The 27683-nt window shown below is 38.0% G+C and overlaps 1 protein-coding gene across 8 annotated transcripts in view; it reads right to left on the bottom strand.

Annotated features, from left to right (window-relative positions):
• SLC17A1 (solute carrier family 17 member 1) overlaps positions 1–27683 on the bottom strand; it is a 52614-nt gene extending 24931 nt beyond the window's left edge. Inside the window, exons 1-12 of one of the 8 annotated variants that reach the window (XM_070515529.1) lie at positions 27558–27630; positions 25928–26010; positions 24644–24726; positions 23379–23510; positions 15211–15383; positions 8279–8512; positions 8107–8194; positions 7666–7752; positions 4303–4421; positions 4038–4199; positions 2616–2748; positions 2376–2523 (exon numbers count right to left, since the gene is read on the bottom strand). In XM_070515529.1, the coding sequence (XP_070371630.1) occupies positions 2376–2523; positions 2616–2748; positions 4038–4199; positions 4303–4421; positions 7666–7752; positions 8107–8194; positions 8279–8512; positions 15211–15318 (1079 nt within the window). In that variant the 5' untranslated portion in view covers positions 15319–15383; positions 23379–23510; positions 24644–24726; positions 25928–26010; positions 27558–27630. Of the gene's footprint in view, positions 1–2375; positions 2524–2615; positions 2749–4037; positions 4200–4302; positions 4422–7665; positions 7753–8106; positions 8195–8278; positions 8513–15210; positions 15384–23378; positions 23511–24643; positions 24727–25927; positions 26011–27557 lie in introns of those variants that run through there. The other 7 variants (XM_070515527.1, XM_070515528.1, XM_070515525.1 and 4 more) reach the window with 7 other exon arrangements.

Here is a 27683-nt window from a genome sequence, read left to right as displayed (position 1 = left end):
CACACCCACAGGACAGAGAGGTTCACTGACCTGTGAGTAGCAAGGCTCCATCCCTCATGCCACCCAGTCCCCAAAAAGTAAGTATTTTATGTTGGGAATGAAAACATTGAGGTTGTTTCAATGCAGGACAATCTTCTGGACACCAATCAGCTCTAGAATTGCTTACTCTTCAGCTGCCACAGCTCATGGTAGAAAGCATTTTGGAAGTGTAAATAGCCACTGAAGCACACTTTCAAATTTATTGATTTTATATTTTGGCAGAACATGATTTAGTAGAACCCAAATAAGATTCAAACGTCTGAACTATAATTTAGTCCTACATGGAGGGAAATTCAAGGGTTCATGATCCATTCATCATTCAAAAATAATTACAAGCAATTAAAATTATTTTTGGAGCCTCCCTTTAAGAATGTCAAGGGGATGGCAGTGTCTTCTTAATGCATCACAAAGCATCTTTAGAATCCTCTGTGCTTTTCTACTCTTGCTACCCCACAAAGAGATGGCAGCCATTAACATTCCCAGGTCTCCCCTGTCTCACTCACCCTCAATTCCCAAACAGTATTTGCATATAACCACATCTGTGTATCTCTTCTTCTTCCTGCCATACTTTCTTTCTTGCCACCTCTGTTCTGCTTAAACAAATGTAATCCCTTGTCCTACTCTTCAGTTCTAACAAAGACCAAATTACCCTAAGAGGACAATTTAGAAATTTATCCTCTAAGGGAACTCTCTTTAATAGGCAAGGGCAGCATATGATTAGGAACATTCTTGCTTAAATAAATTTTGTCTCCATCCTATTAATAAAAAATAGTCTAAGCAATACAAATTGATATGGTTGAGATATAACACACATATGCCCTAAAGATTGAGGATGAACTAGTTTAAGAGACTAAGAATTTTCCCAAATTGTATTTATTTATTCTCTCTGACTCTACAAAATTACCTGGCTAACATGAAGTTTGGGCCCATTGGAATGATGCAATTCAGGCCAAGTCCTGTGTTCCCCAAACCGTCGCTGGCTGAGATATTTCATCCTATTGACCAGGTGCTGGCAAATAACACTAGTGAGGGAATGATTACAGCTAGTCAGCTTTGGAGGCAGATAAATCTAGGTATGAACCCTCACTCTACTTATTACTAATCATGTGACTTCATATAAATTCATTTCCCTGGTCTTCTGTCTCCTCACCCACACTATGTGGATAGTGTTATATCACTCACACTGGAGCATGACAGGCACACAAAAATTACTCAATACTTCTTAATGCATATTTATAATTTCCTTTATCCATTTGTATATATGTTCTTAATTTACCTGTTTTTCAAAGTGCATATGGCTCAGTTGGTATTGTGCATTGTATATCAAACAATTCTTTTATGTCTTTATACAATTCCAAGTATTAATCAGAACTCCTGCAGGCATTTTTAAGGAGCGTCTCGGAACTGAATAAATCAAATGGATACATGTCGTCATTGTGTAGATCTGATGGGCAAGATTCTTTAAAAAATTGTGACAGTGGATTATTCTTGATTGATTTTGCCTCTCTACTTCAGGACCACTGCTTTACAAAACTTCAGAGAATTCTGTTCATATTGGGTCTATGTTCTCCAGGGAGTGCTAGCCCCATAAAGTACAATGTGAACAGCATCCCCTGGAGTTGTGCAAATAACAGAGCTGCTTGCATTAGTCGTACTTATTATATCTCCCCCCCAAAAAAAGGCATAACATAGTAAAAAGAGCAAAAGGTTTTTTCCAAACAGATGTGGATTGATGTCCTAGGTAAGATCCCAAACCAGTGGTGAGATCTTAGGGTAACGATTAAGTATCTGAACCTCAGTTTCATTAGTTATAAAATGAATAGTGCTAATTGATAGGTTGTCATGAGGGTTAATAATATATAAACATGCATACAACAACAATAGTAATGGAGTTGCTAACCCTTTGTGCAGCGTTTGCTATGTGCCAGGCACTATGCTATGTACTTGACCTATATTAACTTATTTAATCCTTTTAATAGCCCCCCACGAGGTAAGCATTCTCTTCTTACTCCCGTTTTGTAGGTGAGAAACAGGCACAGAGAAGGTAGGTAATTTGCTTGAGGAAAATAGTCATGATGCTATTGAAACCCAACAGTCTGACTCTAGAATCTGTGCTTTTAATCATTGGGCTATACTTCCCCATATATATACATGAGAGTTGCTTACATTTACATATATCATTAGGTACATAATTATTACTTAAGCTATATGTCTGACCTATATTGATGCTTCTTCAGAACTTTTGGCCTGCTGGCCATGAACTCCAAAATAGCTGAAATTTTAAAACACCCTGGAGATCTTGGATACAAAAATGAAAGAGATTTTTAAAATCCTACCTGGGAGCGATCTCCAAGGTATTTACAATCACTGTAACCATAGTAAAGCTTCCTGTTGCACAAGCAAGTATCAGGAAAATAATAGTGCCATAGAAGCTGGAACTCAGGTACAGTAGGCATACACAGAAGAGGGCAGGCAGGAGAAGTCCTGGGGAAGTGATTCAGATGACACAGTCAGGTGCATCCTGAATATGGGGGTGAGGTACACCAAAGTGCTTGAATGTTCCATCTGTTGCTTACCTAGCATGATGAAGAGCTTCCGGATGTTAAGTATGCTGAAAATATTCCTGGATAGGAGGAAGTCTGCCATCTGACCTGCTAGGATACCAAAGATCCAGGCAAACAAATGCGGGAGGGCAGAAAGCAGCCCATTCTAAGGAGGAAATGTTATTTGAGAGTGAGTAACTGTACTCATGATGTACAGTAATCCCTACATTGAAATTCAGTATCTAAAATTTGTGCTGTCATGCAGGAAAACATCAGCATACATCCCCAGAATTGCTGCTGGGGCCACGCTATCCGAAGGAAAGAGGAAAATAGTTTCGAGGTCAGAAACAGTTGTCACAATCTGTCTAGTTCTCTATTTTTAGTATTATGGGACGTGAAAGAACTGGATAGTAGAGAGGAAGACTATGTTGGGAACGGGAAATGCTGGCCCTGGAGAAAATGATAGAGATAATAATGATAATGATTGCAGACAGTCATATGGTGCTTATTCTGGACCAGCAGCTGTTAATCCTTGCAACAGCCCTGTGGTCTCATGAAAGATAAAATTGAGTCAGAGAGAGCTTAAATGATCTCACTGTTGGGGCCGGCCCGGTGGCACAGCAGTTAAGTTTGCACATTCTGCTTCTCAGCAGCCCAGGGTTCGCTGGTTCTGATGCCGGGTGTGGACATGGCACCGCTTGGCACGCCTTGCTGTGGTAGGCATCCCATATATAAAGTAGAGGAAGATGGGCACGGATGTTAGCTCAGGGCCAGGCTTCCTCAGCAAAAAGAGGACTGGCAGTAGTTAGCTCAGGGCTAATCTTCCTCAAAAAAAAAAAAAAGAATGTGATCTCACTGTTATACTAACCCGTAGGCTGGGTTACTGGAGGCATTATTACAGAATGCCTTAAGGCAAGCCCAGACTCCATATCTAAAGGAGTCTTTTCTGGTTATTGTGGCATCAAGCAACAGAAGGGTCCAGGCATCAATGATTCTCCAAGTCAGAGAAGCAATGAGAGTGCCAGTCCTTTCAGAGTAAGACCTGAGTCATAGGTTCACAACCTAGGACTCATTGCCTTACCCCAGGGGAGAGGATTGGTATGAGCTGGGCAGGGTGTCAGGGCCAGGCCAAATGACTTTCAGGGAAGGATCTAAGTTCCTGTAGGGAATGATGGCATTGAGCCTTAAAACAAAAGGGCAATCATACAGTGAATGGGAGGTAGGGAATCTGTGGGAACATGAGTAAGTATGCATTATTGTGGGAGTACAAGTACTGTGTCTACACTTTTTGTTCTGGGCAATGTTGACATAAAAATTGGAAACAGTGAGTCTCTAGGGAAAGAACATCAACTAAACAGCCTAGGGGTGGGCAAGAGCTAAGACTAGAGTCATGAGAGATAGAGAAATGAGCAGAGTCCTTCATAAAGTTAAAATGAAAACAGAATTTATACTTACCTCGTTTATATTAACATGAAGCTTGGAGTTGATAAATGTTGGTGTATAGAAAAGTATGATGGTACTTGACCAGAATAAAGCAAAAGTACACATGCAAATGGCCCAGAGTGGAAGAGACTTAAGCATATCCTTGATGGGCAGAGAGTATTCACTTGAGCTGACCTAGAGAGGAACGCATTAATACTTAGCACATTAGGACAAGCTGGAACACATTTCATTTGGTGCAGAATCTGGGAGATACCAAAGTGGAGCGTCTGTGTTCTACCTGTTGGACGTGGAAGGATGTGATGTATTCCTTCTCACTGATGCTCATACATGGGTGGTCCTTTGGGTCATCGTAAAACAGAACAAACCAGAGAAGACTTAGGGTACAGCCACAAGCACCTATCAAAGTAGGACAAGTTAGAATTGGAATTGCTTCTGTCTGTAGCGGGTCTCTTTCCCAAATTGGCATTTTTTATTATCAGTCTGAGAACCTGGACCTTCTTTTTCTTTTTTGAAATTTTGCACCAAGGCTCACATTTTTGACAGGCCTCTCTGTATCTACAGCTGCCTCTCCCTACAAAATGAATTTTACGGAACTGTTGGTAAGCCCTCTGGCCTCTCCCAATCTCCTAGCCTCTGTCTCCCTCCACTCACGACAACTTGGCCTCCCTGCTCGAGGCCTTCATCTCTAGAGATTTATAACATATTCCACCATGAAATTATGGCTCTGCTGAGCCCACATAGTATTTGATAATCCTTCAGTTTGAGAGCTAGGCTTTAGCCCTACTCTTAAGACACAGCCCAGGCCTCAAGGATTGTTCAACTCCTATAAAAGTTTGCCAAATTAATTGTTGTTTTCGAGTTTTATATGCTAATGGCTAATCATAGGGAATCCTCTGTTAGGACAAGAAGTATGTAGTGCTCATTAGTCAGTCTTCCGGGAATGCATTCATTCATTTGACGAATATTGATTCAATGCCTATTATGTATCATGCACTATTCTAGGTACTGGAGATACATCAGTGAATAAAAGAGGCAAAAACCTCTGCCTTCATAGATCTTACTTTCTAGTGTTTGAGCAAGAAAGATAATAAAAAGTAAATGAGTAAAAGATATTAAATGGCAGAAATAAGAGCTATGGAGAGAAGTTATGGGGGGATGAGGTGAGGAGTGCCATCCTCAGGGAAGGCTGTGACATGGATGTGGGGCGAGGACACTCCAGGCAGAGGAAGCAGTAAGTGCCAAGGCCCTGAGTTATGAGGCCAGTGTGACTAGAGGGAGAACATGGGGCTCAGAGAAGCTCTGATGGAAGCCATAAGTGATCCTGGCAAAAGCTATCTTGATGGAGAATGAGTCAGACATTAGTTAGATGTGAGTCAAGGAGAGAGTGGGAGGCTAGGAAATGGAGGCAGTGGGTACAGACAGGTTGTACAATAATTTTGACTGTTAAAAGGGAGGTGACAATGGGGCTGGCCCCGTGGCCGAGTGGTTAAGTTCGCGCGCTCCGCTGCAGGCGGCCCAGTGTTTCGTTAGTTCGAATCTTGGGCGCGGACATGGCACTGCTCATCAGACCACGCTGAGGCAGCGTCCCACACGCCACAACTAGAAGAACCCACAACGAAGAATACACAACTATGTACCGGGGGGCTTTGGGGAGAAAAAGGAAAAAAAAAAATAAAATCAAAAAAGGGAGGTGACAAAAGAGCAGGCAGGCAAAAGGGAGCCACTTTAGAGATTTGAGTAGAGGAGAGAAGTTTTGAGAAGCTTGAAATAGTCTTTGTGGAGAGAAACGTGGCAGGACAGCCAGGCAATTTTAAGTGCAAACGTGAGTGTGTGATCCAATTTGCTCTGTTTGGTAATTTTCTTCAACAATTATCAGTTGCTTAAAGGTAGATACTATTTTGTCCCTTAAAACAGTATCAATTTAGATTTATTTAACTTTATTAAGAAGAACATTAAATGGAGCAAAAAAAAATTCTTGGTTTTAGTCTTGCCTCTGCCCCTAATGTGGGCAGGTCATTTCACATCTATGGGCATTGTATGACTCATCGTAAAAGAGTTATGCAGGCAGATACTTAATTCTCTAAACTGCTGCCATCCAGGTAATGGCACTTTTCCTCTATTCTAAAAGGCATATGAATCAATTCACAGTAAAGCTGTTATCATGATATAATGTGTAGTCCCTTCTTCCGGGTTCATGGAGTCACGCATGATAACCACAAGTGACATATGTTGTTCTATACATATGTATGATGTTGAAATAGGAATACAACATGAATGTTGGAGCTCATCCAACCTTTGATCAGCAATACTGGGCAGCATTAAAAAGTTTTTCTTACATGGGGCTGAAACTTTACCTCCCTATAATTTCTGCATATTCATTTTAGTTTTGCAGTGCAGAGCAGGTATGCATTTCTCGTAAATGACAATGCATACTCTCTCAAATTTTCCTTTCACCAAGCTAGACAGTTCTAGGCTTTGCAGTCCCTTTCCTGATACAAGGTTTGTGTACGATCACTATACTGACCATTACTTACTAGTGATGACTAATATAGTGATGAAGAGCAAAGAAATTTCGAGGATGGAAGACATGTTTTCATATTATGGATCTGCGGTTTGCTCACTGTGTGTGTTGAATGTCTTCTATTTGTCCCCCTGGGTCCACTCTCAGCCTTCTTTACCCTGCTTTGACCACAGATGGCTGACTTGAATGAATATCTGCAGGCCTCCAAGTGCTCTACTTTCCAGATGGATTTGGCCAACAGAAAGCCCAAGTAGAAGATGAGGGAGAGAGAGTTGAATGAGGTTAGGGTGTCTCTTCCCTTAGTTATCACCTTCCTAGCGTTATCTCAATCTATATGCCCTTTTATGAAAAATCATGAGTCTTCTGAAGGCAGCTGTCTCTACAGGACTCTCTCCTAATGGATTCCCATCCACTACTCCCTTGCTTTCCCCTTTGGACCTGGGGATGGTAACAACTTCTATATTGCTAGCGCCAGATTACTGTACTATCCCTGTGATTCTGCCACATCTCTTACCTTCTTTTTAATCACTTTGTAAATAAATCCTTCTGATTAAGCCTCCATAAGTTTCCTTACCTATCGAATGGGCATTATAACAACTATCCACAGTCCCTTATCCATAAGTCTGAAACCAAGATCTGAACGCCAAAAGTGATTTTCTAACTTATTTGGAAACTCCAATCCTTTGTAGCTTTTTATTTATTCAAATTTGTGAGAATTTCACATTTTACTTCAGAGATCAGTGTGTTTGATTATGAGACAGTGTTTCAGATCATGCTTGGGGTGTTAAGTATAAACAGTATACTGATCATATTATCTTTCTGAAAAGTGATCTATTTTGATCATCCCTTTGCCCAAGAGTTTCACATAAGAGGTATGGATCAGTAGCACCTACATTATAGAACTGTGAAAGTTATGTACAATAATGCATGTACAGTTATGCGCATGATTCCTTACTTGTAATAAGAAATTAATGAATCTTGACGTATCTTTCCTTCAATGGGATTCATGATGTTTAATTTCATTAACTTTATATAAAGTATTACATTATATTCAACTTCTATTTTTAATTTTGTCTTAGGTTCTGAGTAATGACTGGGATTTTATAGAAAGATACTCACCCAAAATATAGAAGACCATGGGCCAGCCCAGGGATTTACAGATGAATCCAGTCGCAATGAGGGTAATGAAGGGTCCCAGCATAAATCCTAATCAGAAGGCACAAAGAACATCCCTAATGAATGGAAGTATCTGAAAGTAGAGATAATATATCCTCACAGTAGCAAAGAACATTTTCCAGTGAAATAAATTTGTATAGCATAACACTGAATAGAAGAAAAGAATAAAATATTGGCCTTTTTCCTCTTTTTTCTACTGTTTGAGCTAAGGAAGCCTCTTCGCCGTTCCAGACAGTTTCCACATCTTTAAAGTGAGGATGCTGGAATAGATGGTTTCAGAAGCCCTTGACAGTTTAAAACACACATGTTTCTTATGGCTCTAGGGAATAACATGATACAATGAGGTGACAATGGTATTCAAATATTCTAGGCCCAAGTCATTACCTGATATACTAATAGAGGTAAGTCGGCCTCGTTCCAAGGGAGGAGCCCATTTGATCCATATTACTTGCTGAGCTGCTGCTACTGTCCCCTGAAATGCAAAGGATTAGGGCATTTGATCTCTGATACTTTCTGTGAATTTAAACCCTGTTCAGTTTTTGCATTATCTTAATACCTGGGCTACTCCCTGGGCTACTCGGCACACAATGACCAAAGTTTCTCCAACTTGAGCTGCCAGTGGGATGAACAAATTAATTAGAGAGCTGACAAATAATGTAGAGCCAACCATTTTCTTTACGGAGTATATTCCAGATAAGTATCCAGCAGGAATTTGGAAGATAACTGAACCGTAGAAGATGGAACTGAAGATGATCCCCTGGATTTCAGGGCTCCAATTATACACGGGGTTCTGAAAGAAAAGAGGAGATAAATCTAGCTGCTCTGCATACTGGTGATTTACCATGATATTCAGGGATGTGGGAAAATTGGTCTTCCAGCTCACCCTGTGTAAAGTAGCTCCCCTCTGCCTAATATTCTCTGTCATGGGAACTTCTTCATTCTTTTATAACATTATTTTCTGTGTGTAGTTGTGTTTAATCTTTGGTATCCTCAACTGTAATGTAAAGTCCTTGCAAGTCAAGGGTACCATCTGTATCCCCAGTACCTGTCACAGCATAAGCATTTAATACCCGTCTCTTCAGTGTTGCTAAAGTACATGTAAACGCGTCTGCAGAGCGCTATATAGTACGAGATCTACTTCAATCATTAGATTCCTCTTGCCTCTTCTCTTCCTCTAACTCCTCCATTAAGTTAGCCTCATTCACAAAACAACATTTGTCCACATACGCACTGTTCCCGGAGAGAAAAATAGCCATAGATAGAAGATCAACTCATGATGAGATGTTCTTGGGCTGAACTATGGAAATAATTGGGTGGGACAGTGAAAGAAAAAGGCCATTTCTCTTCTTTTGCTTGGCTCTGATGTGGCCTGTTTTGTTGTCTTTCCCGGGAGTGGATTTCTCTGTCAATCCTCAGGTTAGGGAAGCTTCTATGGTTTTGTTGCACTGTTAAAGTTGGTCCAAGAAATTCTTAATAATGAACTTATGGTTGAGACTCTGGGGAGCAGGTTGCATGTGTTTTTTGGCTCACTGGAAAGGGAGAAGCTTTCAGGATAGTAGATGAGGGCAGGATAAAGCTTCTTTGGAAGCATCCAAGATAGTCCCCTTCTCTAAACTTTCTCTGCTAGTTGCATAATTAAGAGGAATATATTAAGTAATGAAGGATTTTATTGAATAAGGAGTTAATGGTCCAAGTGGTATTTTTGGTTGAATACGAAATAAGGAAATAGGTAGGAATCTATGTGTTTGTTCTCTCATCACTAATATCTTGTCACCTTCTTTCCTCTTTTTTTCTCCCCTTCTCAAATCCCTGTCATCCTGTGGCTGTGGCCTCTGGATAGTGATGTCTCTGTCTGAGAGAAAAAAGCTTTCATGAGAGCTCTGGTAAGAGTACCACTCTGAGGATATCGAATAATAACAGTGAGGGGCATCCATAAAGTAGCATGGAAGGGCTACTGGAGGGGCATGGAAGCTCCAGACCTTTGGTGAGAGGCTTTCCAGAGGATGGAACACAATGCTCTTCCATGTTTTTTTAAATCACAGGAGTTGCGCCATGGAAATCAGTACTCACCCTTACCTACATCAGGTGGTCCAGCACACATTGATTCAACCTTCCCTGTGCACGTGAACACATCACTCAAAATCTTGGGTTGTTTTTCTTATACCCTAAAGCCATCACTCTTTAAGAGCCATCATTCTTTCTCTTCTTAGAGAAAGAGCCTACCATAATTGGATTAAAACCACTAAGCTCAGACTGAAATTCCCCACACCAGATGGATAAAACCTCAGTTGATATTTCCCTATTTAATGCATTAACAAGTTGTCATTGAACAAAGTATTCCACATATAAATATATAAATTACCCTATATAAGTCTTAGGAATAAATATATATTCATCTGTATGAGTCATATAAATGAAAAGCAAATAGATGATGCCCCAATAGGTAAAATGCACTAAAGATATCAATAGATAATTTACGAGAGAAAAAAATGGACATGACCAATAAATATAGGTCATAGAAATACAAAAATGTGCAATTCCATTAATAACAAAAGAATATTTTACAGTTATGGCAGAATTTCTAACTATCAGATTGGTAAATTTTAAATAGAATAATGATACCTACTCCTTGGCTATTGTGGCAGGGGGAAATCCTATTACAGAATACTCCTTGTTCATGTGTATCACCTTCATTCTCATCTTCCTTCCTTTTCTTTTCTATACTCAGTGTCCCTTACTGTGCTCTCTGTGGTTCCTGTTCTCTCTTGTTTTCCTTGTTATTTTGTCTTTTCTTTTCTAAAATCTTCTGTCTTGTTTTTTCATAATCCTTTACTGAGTTCTGTCAATTTCCTTTTTTCATTCATCTGCTGTCTGAGCACAGCCTGGTCATCTCTACTTTGAGCTCCTTTATATGCTGCATGGTGGTATTCCTTCCATAGCTATAATTGCTGTGCTAGTTTTTAGGCTCATTTTGTAATTTCAGGTTACAATTTAGATCTGCTTCATGGAAACAACTTTCTGAGTTTTCATATTTTAGGATGATTATATGCTCTATTTCTTCATTTCTTCACTGAGTATCTTTGTATAACAGCAAACAGAATTTCTTTTCTGTGACTCATACTCGAAGGAGATCAATTTTCCTGGATTCTAGCAGGAGGTCCCTTGGTGGGGGTGAATGGACCAGAAAAATGTTCCAAGCTCCACAGCTTGAACTCCTTCCTCTGTTGCTACAGAGAGGCGTATAAAGTATGGTCCCCTGTGAGCAGCCATTTCTCTAGGAAATGCGGTTCTCAATATTTAAACCAAAACAATGGAATACTACAAATATTTAAGAATATAGTTCAAGAAAAAGTTTTTGAATGAGATAGATTTGTTTTTTTTGTGGGGACTATTGGCTCTGAGCTACCTTCTGTTGCCAATCTTCTTCTATTTTATGTGGGATGCTGCCACAGTGTGGCTTGACGAGCGGTGCTAGGTCCATGTCTGGGATCCGAACCTACAAACCCTGGGCGCCAAAGTGGAGCACGCAAACTTAACCACTATGCCACTGGGCCGGCCCCTGAATAGATAGGTTTCAACAGATTTTTGAGGTACAATTGACACAATAAACTGCACATTTAATCTTTGGCATAATGGATACAACTTGATAAATTTTTAAATATGGGTATACTCATGAGACTATCACCACAATCAAGAGGATGACCATACTCTTCACCTCCAAAAGATTCTTTACTATTTTTGTAATTGCTACTTCCTGCTCCTCCCCCATCACTGATCTGCTGACTCTTACTATAGCTTAGTTTTCATTTTCTAGAAGTTTTATATAAATGGAGTCAGACAGTAGGCACTATTTTTTTTCATCTAGCTTATTCCACTCAGTATAATTATTTTGAGTTTCATCCATGTTGTTCTGTGTATCAATAGTTCATTTCTTTTTAGTGCTAAGTACTCCATTTTATTGATGTACCAGAGTTTGTGCATTCATTCACCTATTGATGAATATTTTGGTTGTTTCCAGTGATGTGCAATTCTCTGTATGAACATATACTTTCAGTTCTCTACAGTAAATACCTAGCAGTGCAATGGCTGGATCATATGGTAGGTGCAAGCTTAACTAAAGTGGTTATACCATTTTCACCAGCAGTGTGGGAGGATTTCAGTTTCTCCACATTCCCGACAACACTTGGTATGTCCAATTTTTATAATTTTAGCCATTTGAATTGCTGTGTAGGAGTAAATCTTTGTGGATTTAATTTGCTTGTCCCTAATGACTAATGATTTGGAGCATCATTTCATTGGAGTATTTGCCATCATATATCTTCTTTGGTTAAGCGTCTGTTCACATCTTTCTTCTGTTTTTTTTAATTTCATTTGTATTGAATTTTTATAGAATTCCTTTATTAGATATGATTTGCAAATATTTTCCCCTGCCTCTGGGCTGTCTTTTCATTCTCTTAACAGTGTACTTTGAATGTTGATGAAATCCAATTTTATGTTTGTTCTTTTGTGGATCATGAAAAAATCAGTAGCTCATATGTGTGTGAGTCTATTTCTGAACTCTATTTCATTATTTTTCTGTCTTTATGCTAATACCACACTGTCTTGATTGCTATAACTTTATGACCACACTTAAAATCAGGTAGGACATGTTAATCCCACAACTACTGATTTTTCAACAAACGTTGAAAGACAATTCAGTGGAGATAGAAGAGTCTTTTCAATAAATGGTGCTAGAACAATTGTATATCCATATATAAAAAAGGATCTTCAACACAACATATACAAAAATGAAGTCAAAATGGATCATACATGTAAATGTAAAACCTGAAATTATAAAACTTCTAGAAGAAAACATAGGCAATTTTTTTTTACCTTGGGCTATGCAAAAATTTCTTAGATGTAGAAAACAAAAGCACAACCTACAAAAGAAATGTTAATAGAAGTTCTTCATGGAAAAGGAAAATTACGTAGCTCAGAAACATGGGTCTACACAAAAAAGGAAGAGCACCAGAAAGGACTAAATGAAGGTGTAAATTATTTTACTTTGAATTGATCTAAAAGATAACTATTTGTTTAAAGCAATAATGTAATTATGTATTGGGTATTTATAGCATATGGATAAGTGAAATAAGTAACATCGGTGTCACGGAGAATGGGAGAGAGGAATTGGGAATACTCTGTTATAGAGTATCTATACTAAACATGAAGCAGGATAGTGTTATTTGAAGGTGGATTTGGATTATTAAAAAATGTATATGGTAAACCTAAAGGTAACCGCTAAATCAGATTTTTTAAAGTATAAATGATACATCAAAAAAAGAAAATTTAATCATATACTATACTCAAACTCAGAAGAGCCAAAAAAAGGAATGAAAAAAAAGAAAGGAAACCAAAAACAAATGTAAAAAACAGAAAACAGTTACCAATTTTATAGTTTTCTATCTCTTGTTTCAGTTCTAGCAGTTTTTGCATTCTGTATTTTGATGCTTTATTGTTAGGGACATACATGCTTAAGGTTATCATGTCTTCTTGGAGAATAGATCCCTTTGTCATTAAGTAATACCCTCTTTATCTCTGATAATCTTCCTTATTATAAATTCTGCTTTGTCTGAAATTAATATGGCTTCTTCAATTTTCTTTTGATTAGCGTTTGCCTGGTTGCATAATGTTTGCATCTTTCTTCATCCCTTTACTTTTAATCTATTTGAGTCTTTGAAATCAGGGCGGGTTTCTTATGGACACCACATTTGGGGATTTTTATCAAATCTGACAATTTCTATCTTTTTACTGGTGTATATAGACCATTCACATTTAAAGTGATTATTGATATAGTTGGACTAAAATCTGCTGTCTTTTAACATTTCTTGCATGGCAGGCCTGCTGGCAATGAATTCCCTCAGGTTTTATTTGCCTGAAAAGTCTTTATTCTCTTTCACTCGTGAAGTATGTCATATGTGAAGTACGTCATATGTGAGCCTAGTTCCGATGATTATGTAAAAAAAAAAAAAATCAAGGCACAATACCTTGTATATAGAGCATTATTTTTAATGTAAAAAAGAGTTAAAATAAGAAAATATGTTCAGATTTGCCTGTGCATTGGATATAGAATTCTAGCTTGGCAGGATTTTGTTTTGTTGTTGTTTTTTTGTTTTTGTTTTTGTTTTTTTTACTTTCACCGCTTTAAAGATTTCATTTCTCTCTTCTGGTTTGAATGGTTTCTGACAGGAAATCTTCTGTAATTCTTATCCTTGTTCCTCTGTAGGTAAGGTTGTTTTTTTCCTCTGGCTTTATCAAGATGTTCTTTTTCTCTTGGTTTTCTGCAATTTGATTATGTATGTATGTCTAGGTGGTTTTTCTTGTTGTTAATTATTTTTCTTTTTGGTATTTATCCTGTTTGGTGTTCTCTGATCTTCTTGGTTTTGTGGTTTGGTGTCGGCATTTATTTTGCAAAGTTCTCAGCCATTAATTTGTAAAATAGTTCTTCTTGCCATTCTCTCTGACTTCTCTTTCTGCAGTTCAAGCCATGCACAAGTTACACCTTATGATACTGTCCACAGTTCTGGGATGTTCTGTTAAGCTCCACCCCCCCTTCTCTTTTATTTCAGATTGGGGAGTGTCTATCGATCTATATTCAAGTTCACTGATTCTTTCCTCAGCTGTGCTGAGATTACATACGAGCCCATCAAGGTGTTCTTTCTTCTATTAAAGTTGCCTTGATTTCTACTCTTTGTTTTTAAGTCTTTCCTATAGTTTCCATCTGTCTACTGACATTACCTATCTGGTATTGTATGTTGCCAACTTTTTCCATTAGAACCCTTAACATATTAATTATAGTTATTCTAAACTCCCTGTCTGGGAATTCCTACATATGCGTCATGTGTGAGCCTTGTTCTGATGACTATGTAAAAAAAAAAGTCAAGGTGCAGTACCTTGCATATAGAGCATTATTTTTAATGTAAAAAAGGAGTGAAAATAAGAAAATATGTTCATATTTGCCTGTGCATTCATAAAGGAACATAGGAAGAGTAAAGTGAAAAAGTATTCTTCCCACTCATTTCCATTTCTTCCTGTACTACATTTTCTGACAAGTAACAACTCCTTACCTTTCAGAGATGAAATTAAACGTGTAAATATACGGCCTGGTCAAAACTTAAAAAAAGAGAATGTGTCTTGACTTTCACTTCTGTTTTAAAATGCTTTCCCTTTTTTCTCTTGTCCCAACTTCTCAATTCTAAAGAGGCCCTAACTTTTGGTTTTTATTCTTCTTCACATAAAGGGATTCACACAACAAAGCCCTTCACAATATTGAGGCATACTTTAATCAAGGACATGTTTATTTAGGTTACTACTAGCAATGTAGATCAAAACTTAAGCTTCTTTTTCTAATTATTACTGTCATATCGATTATGATAACATTCAATCTCTATGCAAATTAGTTAGGAAAATGGGATTTTAAACTTATGACTGTGGATAATATTTTCGATATACCTTTATGTTATCCAGGAGCTCCTCTGTGGAGGTATTGGGTAAACCGTGTGGATCCGTCCTGTTCACCATGACTACCATTGTGAGGCTCACACACATGCGTTGTGACATTATTAATACATTACAGGCATGTAGGAGGAGAGATAATCCATAGCGGAAAGAACAAAAACTTGGAACTGGGAAGTAGAACAGAAAGTGTTCATTGTCAACACAGTTAAAAGTATACTTTCATTTTCAGAGCGACCACTCAGAAATTTGGAGATCTAGATACTAATTTAAAATTTTATTGCACTCACTGACCTTTGAGAAATTATGATACAATTGAAAGATGTGTGACTGATGTAATAATCCCCTACTCCCTTAAAATATAATCCCAACTGGAATGTCCCAGAAAATTAAATCAGTCTTCTAAGTACTTTGGCTCATGTCTATTTTAAAGGACCACTTACAAATACCCTGGGTTACTATGGAAGTAAGTCCCCTTAGTAACAACAAAGACCATCTCTCAAGGAAACTGCTTCATTCTCCAAACTCATATGAATAGCCTGGTTGAGAAACTCATGTATGCACATTGCAGAGAAAAATTGCATTTAAAAAAATGTAAAGTACTTATTGAGGTAGTTTCCAGCTAGAGTAATCAGTGTAATCTTGGTGTAAGGCCAAACAAATTCATCAGTGGAAGAAAGTAGGGAGTCCAGAAACATATGCACATATGGTCAAATACTTTTAAATAAACGTACTAATACAATTCAGTGGAGGAAAGTAGCCTTTTTCAACAAATGGTATTTTCCCAAGAAATGTAAAAACATATGTCTACAAAAAGACTTGTACTGAAATGTTTATAACAGCTTTATTCAAAATAGCTGAATGTTTGGAATGGATGAACATACCATGGTATACTAATACCAGGGATATCACTCAGAAATAAAAAGGATGAACATACCATGGTATACTAATACCAGGGATATCACTCAGAAATAAAAAGGAGGGAAACACTGACAGAATCAACAATCTGGAGGAATCTCAACAAAAACATGCTCAGCTGAAGAAGTTAGGTAGCAAAGAGTGCACACTATAGAAATCTATTTTTATGAATTTCAAAAACAGGCAAAATTAATTTATGTGGCTAGATACTAGAATAGTAATTTCTTCTAGTGAGGAGGACTGGAAAGGGACAGGATGGGACTTTTAAAGTAATGTAATGTTCTATAAGCCTTGTTTACAAGTTTATACGCTAGTCAAAACTCATCTAAATGTACACCTAAGATCCGTGATTTTATTGTATACACTTATACCTCCATAAATATTAAAAATATATTGAGAAACTATGATTGCATATTAGATTGGCATAAGCACATAGATTCAAAAGCACATTTGTTGGCAAGCGTGAAGGAGAAGAGAAGTGAACCTACATTGTTACAACTCAATGGAGGGTAATTTGGTGTAGCTTTAATTACATTTTTAAAATGTCTGTGATTGGTATAAAGAAATGAATTTGACTTTTAAATATTGATGCTATATCCAGCCAGCTAGCTAAAAGTTACTTTGGGGAGGTTTTCTATGTAGGGAGTATGCAAATAACGATGATTTTATTTCTTATTTTCCTATCCTCAGATCTCTAATTTCATGCTTTCTTTGGATCAGAACCACCAATGTATTATTGATTGCACCAAGCATCTCTGGTTTTATACCATTGTTCCTGATTTACACAGAGTGATTCTAATGATTTTACAGTTTGGATAATGTTTGTTGAAGGTTTTGTTGTAGATATGCTTTACAAGGTGTGTTTGTTTTCTATTCCTGTGTAAAAAATGTTTCCACAAACACAGTGGCTTAAAACAACCCCCATTTATTAGCTCACAGTTCTGTAGGTCAGAAGTTTTAGCGTAGTGTAGTTGGGTTTTCTGCTTATGGTCTTAAAGACTGAAATCAAAGGATCAGCCAGGATGAGTTCTCAGCTGAAGGTTCTAAGGTAGAATCTATTTCCAAGCTCATTCAGGTTATTGGAAGAATTCGATTTTCTGTGGGTGTAGTACTGAAGTCTCCATTTCCCTGCTGGCTGTCAGCTAGGAGCTGCTCACAGTTCTGAGAGGCTGTTCATGTTACTGCTCACACGGACCCCTTCAGCTCCAAAGCCCGCAAACAAGAATCTCCCTTGTGTTGAATCCGTCTCACACTTGAATCTCTCTAACTGCTCTGTCTCTGACCTCCTAGATCCAGATTTAAAGGCTTGTGTGATTACATCAATCCCCCTATTTTAAGATCTGTTGATTTGGGACAAAAACTACATCTGCAAAATCCTTTCAAGCAGCGCCTAGCTTAGTGTTTGCTTAAAAAAATGGAGGAGGGTGCATGTACATCAGGGACCAGAATGTTGGCAATCTTAGAATTCTGCCTAGCACAGCCCACCCTGTGGGTCTCAGAAGATTAATTTTCTTTCTTTTTTTTTTTTTTTAAAGATTTTATTTTTTTCATTTTTCTCCCCGAAGCCCCCCGGTACATAGTTGTGTATTCTTCGTTGTGGGTTCTTCTAGTTGTGGCATGTGGGACGCTGCCTCAGCGTGGTCTGACGAGCAGTGCCATGTCCGCGCCCAGGATTCGAACTAACGAAACACTGGGCCGCCTGCAGCGGAGCGCGCGAACTTAACCACTCGGCCACGGGGCCAGCCCCTCAGAAGATTAATTTTCATCCCACATGCATCCCACTTTTATCTCATCCCAAGGTTCCTAAAAATCTCATCTCATTACAGTATCAGCTCAAGTCCAAAGCCTCATCAAAATCTCATTAGTTCAAAGTTCAAAATCTTATCATCTAAATAGTTTCAAACAGGTGTGGATAAGAATCCTAGAAGTAATCTGCTCTGGGGCACATCTCTATATTTATGGACTTGTGGAGGTAAAGAGACAAGTTGTATGCCCCCAGTGCTCCCCCTATACAATTGTGGGACAAGTACAAGATAATTGCTACAGACATTGCAGTTCCAGTGGGGGAAAATGGAGAGTAAAAAGGAATCATTTATCCATAGGGGTTTTGAAGTTCGGCTAGACAAATGTTGGATTTTTCTTTTTAATAAATACTGAATTAATTTTATTTTTCCTATTATATAAATAATATATGGCAGTCTTTCTAGCTTAATTTTTGTGCATGTCCTAATTATTTCTCTAGAAATGAAAGCGCTGGTTCAAAAGTGTTTACATTTTTTAAAAATTATTTTGTCGAGGTCATATTGGTTTATAGTATTGTATAATTTCAGGTGTACATTACGATATATCAATTTCTGTATAGATGGCATTGTGCTCACCACCAATAGTCTAGTTTTTATATGTCACCATACATTTGTGCCCCTTTACCCCTTTGGCTCACTATCCCTAGCCCCCTTTCCCTCTGGTAACCACTAGTCTATTCTCTTTATCCATGTATTTGTTTATCTTCCATATATGAGTGGAATCATATCATGTTTGTCTTTCTCTATCTGGCTTATTTTGCTTAACATAATACCCTCAAGCTCTGTCCATGTTGTTGCAAATGGGACAATTTTGTCTTTTTAAGGCTGAGTAGCATTCCGTTATGTATATATGCCACATCTTCTTTATCCATTCATCAGTTGATAGGCATTTGGGTTGCTTCCTTGTCTTAGCTATTGTGAGTTAATGCTGCAATGAACATAGGAGTGCATAGATCTCTTTGTATTGTTGATTTCATGTTCTTTGGATAAATACTCAGTAATGGGATAGCTGGATCATATGGTAGTTCTATTTTTAATTTTTTTATAAATCTCCATACTGTTTTCCATAGTGGCTGCACCAGTTTGCATTCCCACCAGCAGTGTATGAGTGTTCCCTTTTCTCCACATTCTCTCCAACATTTGTTGGAGTGACTTCAGTTTTTTGGAATAGTTTGAGAAGAATAGTTATGAAATCTTCTTTGAATGTTCGGTAGAATTTTCCAGAGAAGGCATCAGACCCTGGACTTTTTTTTTTTTTTTTAAATATTGGCACCTGAGCTAACAACAGTTGCCAATCTTCTTTTAATTTTTTCTCCACAAATCCCCCCCAGCACATAGTTGTGTATTTTTAGTTGTGGCATGTGGGACGCCTCCTCAATGTGGTCCGATGAGCAGTGCCATGTCTGTGCCCAGGATCTGCACCAGCGAAACCCCTGGCTGCTGAAGCAGAGCATGTGAACTTAACCACTTGGTCACGGGGCTGGCCCCAATCCTGGACTTTTGATTTTTGGGACATATTCTTTGTGAGGAAGATTGGCTCTGAACTAACACCTGTTGCCAATCTTCCTCTTTTTGCTTGAGGAAGATTTTCACTGAGCTAACATCTGTGCCAGTCTTCCTCTGTTTTATGTGGGACGCCACCACAGTGTGGCTCGATGAGCAGTGCTAGGTTCGCACCTGGGATCTGAACCTGCAAACCCCAGGCCACTGAAATGGAGCACATGAACTTAACTACTACGCCACCAGGCTCGCCCCGGGAGGTTTTTGATTACTGTTTCAGTCTCTTTACTTGTGACTGGTCTATTCAGATTCTCTATTTCTTCTTGATTCAGTTTTGGGAGGTTGTATAAGTCTAAGAATTTATCCATTTCTTGTGGGTTATCCAATTTGTGGGCATACAGTTTTTCATAGTATTCTCCTATAATCCTGTGTATTTCTGTGGCATCCATTTTAATTTCTCCTCTTTCATTTTTAATTTTATTTATTTGAGCCTTTTCTCTTTTTTCTTAGTGAGTCTGGCTAGCTAAGAGTTTGTCAATTTTGTTTGTCTTCTCAAAGAACCAGCTCTTACTTTCATTGATCCTTTCTATTGTTTTTTTATTCTCTACTTCATTTATTTCTTCTCTAATTTTTATTATTCCTGTCCTTCTGCTGACTTTAAGCTTTATTTTTTCTTTTTCTAGTTCTGTTAGGTGTGATTTAAGATTACTTATTTGAGATTTTTCTTGTTTGTTGAGGTCAGCCTGTATTACCATAAATTTCCCTCTTAGTACTGCTTTTGCTACATCCTATAAGAGTTGATATGTTGTTTTCATTTTCATTTGTCTCCAGGTATTTTTTAATTTCTCCTTTGATTTCTTCATTGATCCAATTGTTGTTCAGTAGTGTGTTGTTTAGTCTCCACATATTTGTGACTTTCCCAGCTTTTTTCTTGCAGTTGATTTCTAGTTTCATAGCATTGTGGTCTGAAAAGATACCTGATATAATTTCAGTCATCCTAAATTTATTGAGGCTTGCCTTCTTTCCCAACATATGGTCTATCTTTGAGAATGTTCTGTGTACACTTAAGAGGAATATGTATTCTGCTGTATTTGGGTGGAATGTTCTATGTATATATCTATTAAGTCCATCTGGTCTAGTGTTTCATTTAAGGCCATTGTTTCCTTGTTGACTTTCTGTCTGGATGATCTATCCATTGACAGAAGTGGGGTGTTGAGGTCCTCTACTATTATTATGTTGCTGTCAATTTCTCCATTTAGGTATGTTAATAGTTGCTTTATTTACTTTGCTGCTCCTGTGTTAGGTGCATATGTATTTATAAGTGTTATGTCCTCTTGGTGGAACATATCTTTTATTATTATCTACTGCCCCTCTTTATCTCTCATTTATCTTTTTTACCTTGAAGTGTGCTTTGTCTAAGTTTGGCAACACCTGCTTTCTTTTGCTTACCATTTGCTTCGAGTATTGTCTTCTATCCCTTCACTCTTCGCCTATGTTTGTCTTTAGAGCTGAGATGTGTTTCCTGGAGGCAGCATATTGTTGGGTCTTGTTTTTTAACCCATCCCACACTCTGTGTCTTTTTGTTTTGTTTTGTTTTTGGTTTTTTTTGGTTTTGTTTTTGAGGGAGCTTAGCCCTGAGCTAACATCTGCCACCAACCCTCCTCTTTTTGCTGAGGAAGACTGGTCCTGAGCTAACATCTGTGCCCATCTTCCTCTACTTCATATGTGGGATGCCTGCCACAGCATGGCTTGACAAGTGATGCATAGTTCCACACCTGGGTTCCAAACTGGTGGACCCCAGGCTGCCAAAGTGGAACATGTGAACTTAACTGCTGCGCCACCAGGTTGGCCCCCACTCTGTGTCTTTTGATTGGCGAATTCACTCCATTTACCCTTAGAGTGATTAATGTTATATGATGGCTTAACACTGCCATTTGTATCTTGTTTTCCAGTTGTTCTATATTTCCATTGTTTCTTTTCTCTTGTATTTCTGACTCCCATTTCAGTTTCGTGATTTTCTGTGATGGTTTTCTCTTCTTTTATGATTTGTGGCTCTGCTTTGATTTTTTTTTTTTTTTTTAGTGTTTACCATGAGGTTTGTATAAAAGATCTCATAGATGAGATAGTCCATTTTCTGATAGCCTCTTATTTCCATTAGCATAAGCAGGTTCCATCCTTTTCCTCTTCCCCTTTCAAGTTATTGTTGTCACAAATTATTCTTTTTTATGTTGTGAGCTTGTGGCTGACTTGAAGTGTTCATAGTTATTTTTGATGCTTTCCTTCCCATTGTCCTTTATGTTATAATTGTTTTCTAACCTGTTCTGATAGAGAGCTGCAATTTTCTGATTTTGTCTATTTATCTCCTTGCTCAAAGCTTTGTAAACTGTTGCATTTTTTGTTTCAGGTAGGAGGGCTTCCTTCATCATTTCTTGTAAGGTAGGTCTAGTGGTCATGAACTCTCTCAGCTTTTGTTTATCTGGGAAAGCTTATATTTCTCTGTCACATCTGAAGGATAATTTTGCTGGATAGAGTGTTCTTGACTGAAAGTTTTTGTCTTTCAGTATTTTGAGTGTATCATTCCACTCTCCTAGCCAGTAACGTTTCTGCTGAGAAATTCACTGAAAACCTGATAGGCACTCCCTTCTAGGTTATTTTCTTCTGCTTTGCTGCCCTTAATATTTTTTCTTTGTCATTGACTTTTGCCAATTTTACTATTGTATGCCTTGGAGATGGTCATTTTGCATTGATATAATTAGGAGTTCTATTCATTTCATGTACTTGTAATTCTGGTTCCTTTCCCAGGTTTGGGAAGTTCTCAGCTATTAATTCTTCAAACAAGCTCTCTGCTCCTTTCTTCCTCTCTTCTCCCTCTGGAATACCTATAATCCTTATGTTGCTTTTCCTAGTTGAGTCAGATATTTCTTGAAGAATTTCTTCATTTTTTAAAAATCTTAGTTCTCTCTCCTCCTCCACTTGAAGCATTTCTATATTTATATCCTCTACATCATTAATTCTGTCCTCCATAATGTCAGCTTTATTTTTTATGGTTTCTAGATTATTTTTTATCTCAATTATAGCCTTCATCTCCAGAATTTCTATTTGGTTTTTTTTTTTTTTTTTTTTTTTTAGAGTTTCAATCTCCTTGGGGAGGCATTCCTTCTGCTTATTAATTTTATTTACTCAGCTCATGGAACTGTCTTTCTGAGTTTTCTTATAACTCACTGAGTTTCTTTATCATAACTATTTTGAATTCTCTGTCATTTAGCTTGTAAATTACTGTGACTTCAGGATTGGTTTCTGGAGACTTGACATTTTCCTTCTGCTCTGAAGTGTTACTGTGGTTCTTCTTGGTGTTTGATGACTTGATCCTTTGCCAGTGCATTTGTGGTAGTATCAGGTCACAGATTCTACCTGCCACTACTTGGGGGCAGGGGGGAGCAGGAGCTGTGTTTTCTGAACCCACCCTGTCTGCTGGAAGTTGTGCCGGTAGGAAGCTCTGCATTTATGTGCTGACCACAGCTGCTTAGAGGGTCATGTACACATGTGCAAGCAGGGCCTCTGTTCTCTGCTGGCAGGTCACTCTCATGCAGGTGGGACTGCTGCACTTGGCAGGGGATCAGTTGAGCTGTTACCCCAGGCAGGATGAGAGGAGCACTGTCTTTCATGAGCTGGCTGTTTCTGCACTCCTGGGTGATTTGGCTGATCTGCTGCATTTGGTGGGCAGAGCTCCTTCACTGGGCCTGAGCTGCACCCACTCAGTGGGGAGTGTTCCCACTAGTGGGGCTGTTGTGGCACAGTGGGCACTGCTGTGGGCCAGGCTATGATGCTGAAAGCATTCACACATAGGCTAGGCTGCCCTAGCCTCCTCTTACAGATATGCTGGCCACTGCATAAGGACCCATGATCTGTATTGCTGTTGCTGGGGCTGGGGAGAGGTCTGCTCACCTACTTCCACTGCTTCCTGGGGATCTCCAGTCCACCCCCCTTCAGATGTATGGCTGCATGGATCTCTCAGACATCCTGCTGTGCTGTACAGGGAATCCTCTGTTGGTTAGTGAATGTTTGTTTAGTTGCAACCTAGTGGAGAGAGACAAACAGGACAACTCACTCTGCCATGATGCTGATGTCATTTCTTGGATTTTTCTTGAGCAGGGACAATCCTTGTGATTCTTGGCTCCACCCTTGGGGGTCTTTGCTCTTTCCTCTGCACTTTGGTTCCACCCAAGTTTCAGTAGAAGTCATCTTAAAATGCTGCTTATCATACATTCATAGTTAACTAAGAATTTTCATTGTGAATGAAGCTTAATTTTATAAAGATATTTTTCCATATCTATTGAGATGGTCATAGAATTTACATTTTTTAGTTAATTTATGTCGAATGACATTTATATATTTTCTAATATGAAACTACTCTGTCATTCCTAGGTTGAACCTGACTTAGTTTTGATGATTTTTTAAAATGTTTTTTATAAATTCTTAAATTTGTTTTTCTAATATTTTATTTCAGATTTTGATCTTTTTTATTGTACTGTTAATTTTGCTTTATATGTTTGAGGCAATGTTATTAGTGCATAAATATGTTTATCATTTATAATAATCAATAATAATCCTATTGAATTAATTTTATATCATTATAAAACATTCTTGCAGAATTGTTTTGAAGTAATGAAAGATTTTAAACAAATAAGATCCTTATCAATCAGTGATTAGTTAAATAAATTATAATATATTTATACCAAATTCATATAATCTTCAACATATATAGTTAGTTATATAGTTAGTTCAACATATTAGTTAAATAAATTATAATGTATTTATACCAAATTCATATAATCTGCAACAATCTTCAGATATACCATTAAATGAAAAAAAAAGTATTAGTGCCTGGAAAATTAGCTTTCTGGACTGATCTTCCTTTGTAAACAAATAAGAATATTTTACATTTAAAATAGAACATTTCATTAAAAGCAGAGATCATCTGGCAGGAAAGATGAAATAAATATTCAGGCCAAGGGTTTAGTGAAGATAGAGTTCTCAAGGCATAAAATGATCACTGAAGGCAGATTTTTCAGTGAAGACATTTGACCTCGGGGTTTGCTTGTTTGTTTTGCCTCAGAGGGCACAGGAGCAACAGGAGTTAAATACCAAGCCCCTGGCAATAGAAGGGTCTAGAGACCCTCTCCATAAATGCTTAGATTCCAAAGACTTACTGGGTCTGTGAAGCGTGAACATACTGTCCCCCAATCTTCCCAGGGAGATTGCCAAAAACTTTAGCTCTACGTGAACCTTGGAGCTGAACAGAAGGAAGAAAACAATACCTCTGAGAAATGTAATTATTAGCCAGCCCTTCCTTTGACTTTCAGCCTAAACTCACTGTCCTTGAGTCATCTGAAAAACATCTCAAATCACACACACACACACACTGAGGACGGCTTGCTATAAGCTTTCTAAACATAATCCTCAAAAGCAAAAGGGAAGTGTATAGACCAAGAAAGCTAACATAAACATAAGGAGAATCCCTGGAGGAGATTAAAAAAAGCCTCTAGAGGACAAAGAGGGAGCAATCCTCTCAAGGTGTGAAGGAGGGCTTGTTGTGGTGGTCAGTTAAGGGTGCCCTTTTGAGTTTTGTTCACTGTTCTCCTAAACATTGCTCCAGGAAGAACGTGAATTACTTCTAAATAAGGCTTGAGTTAAAAAGGAGACCATGAGGGGAATTCTAAAGTGCTTGAGACTGAGTAGCAGCAAGATATTGTGCATGTCAAACCCAAAGAAGCCTAAAGGAAGCATAAGGGCAGATCAGTGACATAGAGATATATATCATTTTATATGGTTATATGTTTTATGTGTTCATATATAAATTGGAACATAGATGAAATAGACAACATAAATATATCAAAATAATTAAATATCAAAATTGATGCAAGAAAAAAATATAAAATTTAATAGACAACTAATCTTTATATAAAGTGAAAAAGTATATAATCCATTGCCCTCCCCTCTTCTGAGATTTTGTCCCCCATGACATGGACATAACTTTAAACCAATAGTGATAATTTCTTATTGTCCTTCTCCTGTCCTGCTCAAGATAAACAGTTTCTCTAAAAAAAGTTCAGTAAATATCCAACTGTTGATGCCCAAGGGTGCAATGACTCAACAACATTCATCCTGCCTCACTTCCATCCACAGATCTGTCTCCTTCTCCTTGAGATGGAACCAAAATAGTGCACCTCTTTCTGATATTCTCTACCAAGTGATAAACTAACAAGTGTACGAGAATCAAAATAACTTAAAGTGTTAACACCTGGGGTACACAGATTCTTTTTATTTAGGGTTTTTCTAATGGAAAACCATAGCAGGACTGGTTTTTTCACTTTCTTTCCTGCACGTTTCTAAGATGCCTTATATATCTTTATGAAAAAATCCTTTCACCTGGAATCTATGGTGTCCTAGTTAAGAAGGAAAAAGCTTATGTAATGAGACAAAATAATTTCTACCTTTCCTGGGAGGGAACTTGTTATCCATTTACATAGGGGTTCCAGTTGCTTCTCTTCTTGCTGAAAGGTTTGGTTTATATCTACTGTAAGTGCAAAACATATTGATGTCAGGATAACACAGGTAGGAATTGACCCCAAGCCACCCAGCACTCCTCTCTGATTTAAAACATGCATCAAAGGGAAATGAGCTCCATCACACCAGTACCCATTTGACTCTAGCATGCACCTCCTCTGACTTTTCACTTTTATGATTTTTTGATTGATTAAAAATATACAGAAAACTATAGAAAACAAACAAAAACCTCTGCCAACCTATAATTCTATACTTAGTGAAAATATCCCTCAAAAGTGAAGGAGAAATAAAGACTATCAAACAAACAAAAACAAAGGGAATTTATTGCCGGTAGACCAGCCCTGCAATGAATGTTAAAAGTTTTTCAGGTAGGAGAAGATTGCTAAACATCAGAAACTCGGATGGACAAAAAGAAAGGAAGAATGTCAGAAAAGGAATAAATAAAAGTAAATTAAATTCTTTCATTTTCCTTATATCTTAATAGATCCAAAAAATAACTATCTGATTATTAATATTGCTGTTATGAGGATAGGCAGATCATTCTCCACCCCCCGACTTCCCTGGACAGAGTAGCTACTGTGGCCAGGTTGACATTTGCTGGTGGGAAGCTCAGCAAAGTGAGTGAAAGGACGAAGCGGTCTCATTTCAGGCAGCCCTTTTCAGTAGGAGCCCAGCACCAACATGCGCTGGTCATGCCCTGGTCTACATCTTGAGATTTGACCACATCAGCTTATATGACACCAGATGCTCGAAAGACACCTAAAATCCCTCAGATCGGATTTGCAAAGTATTTTTAAATGAGCAGTTTGTCAACTACCATTATCACACACTGGAACATCTTCCGGGGCTGCTGTTTATTTCAATACACACGTACACAATGACACCACACACATACTACACAGCTTCACACATACACACGGCATAAATACACACCATAAACCCTCCTCGTGCTTGCTGCACATACACTTCCCTCACAGACACAAACACATCACAACACTGCACACAAACATACACACTCCACACATATACACACAGCACTTATAGTACAAACACATACCACAAACTCCTTTCATGCTCACCACACAAAACCTTCCATACACACATACAAACCATACATACAAAGACATCTCAACACTGCACAAACACATACATGTGAACTACACACACCATACACACAGACCACACACATACAAGCCACACATTCACACACCACACCACATACATTACAAACATACTTATACATACCCTCTACCACACACACCCCAGACACACCACATCACTGACAGATACACAAGCATCATATACCACAAAACACACACTTCTCCTTCCTTGTCTATTCACACAACTGTCCATCTCACACTTATCCCTAGAAATATGTTCTTTTTTCTTCCTCTTACGAAAAAGCTGTGAAAATAGATATTTTTTCCCAAACATTTCCCCAGATTGCTAAATATTTTTGATAGGATCTCTAACAGAGCAGGCCCCTTTCTCACCCTCTTGAGAAGTAATTGATTGCTAATTTCATGTAATGAATAAGTGCATAGGAGTAAGACTAACCTGATTCAGGATGGAAAAGCAATTCTTTTCCTGTGAAGACTTTTCTCTCGAATTTAAAAGATACTGAATTTCTAGATTTACTGACTTTAGCCCTGTAAATCCTTTACCAAATCCTTCATCCTCACT

The sequence above is a fragment of the Equus asinus genome, chromosome 8 (assembly GCF_041296235.1).
Source record: "Equus asinus isolate D_3611 breed Donkey chromosome 8, EquAss-T2T_v2, whole genome shotgun sequence".
NCBI lineage: Eukaryota > Metazoa > Chordata > Mammalia > Perissodactyla > Equidae > Equus > Equus asinus.
The sequence above is the reverse complement of the archived record's forward strand: the minus strand, read 5'-3'. Positions and strand labels throughout refer to the sequence as shown.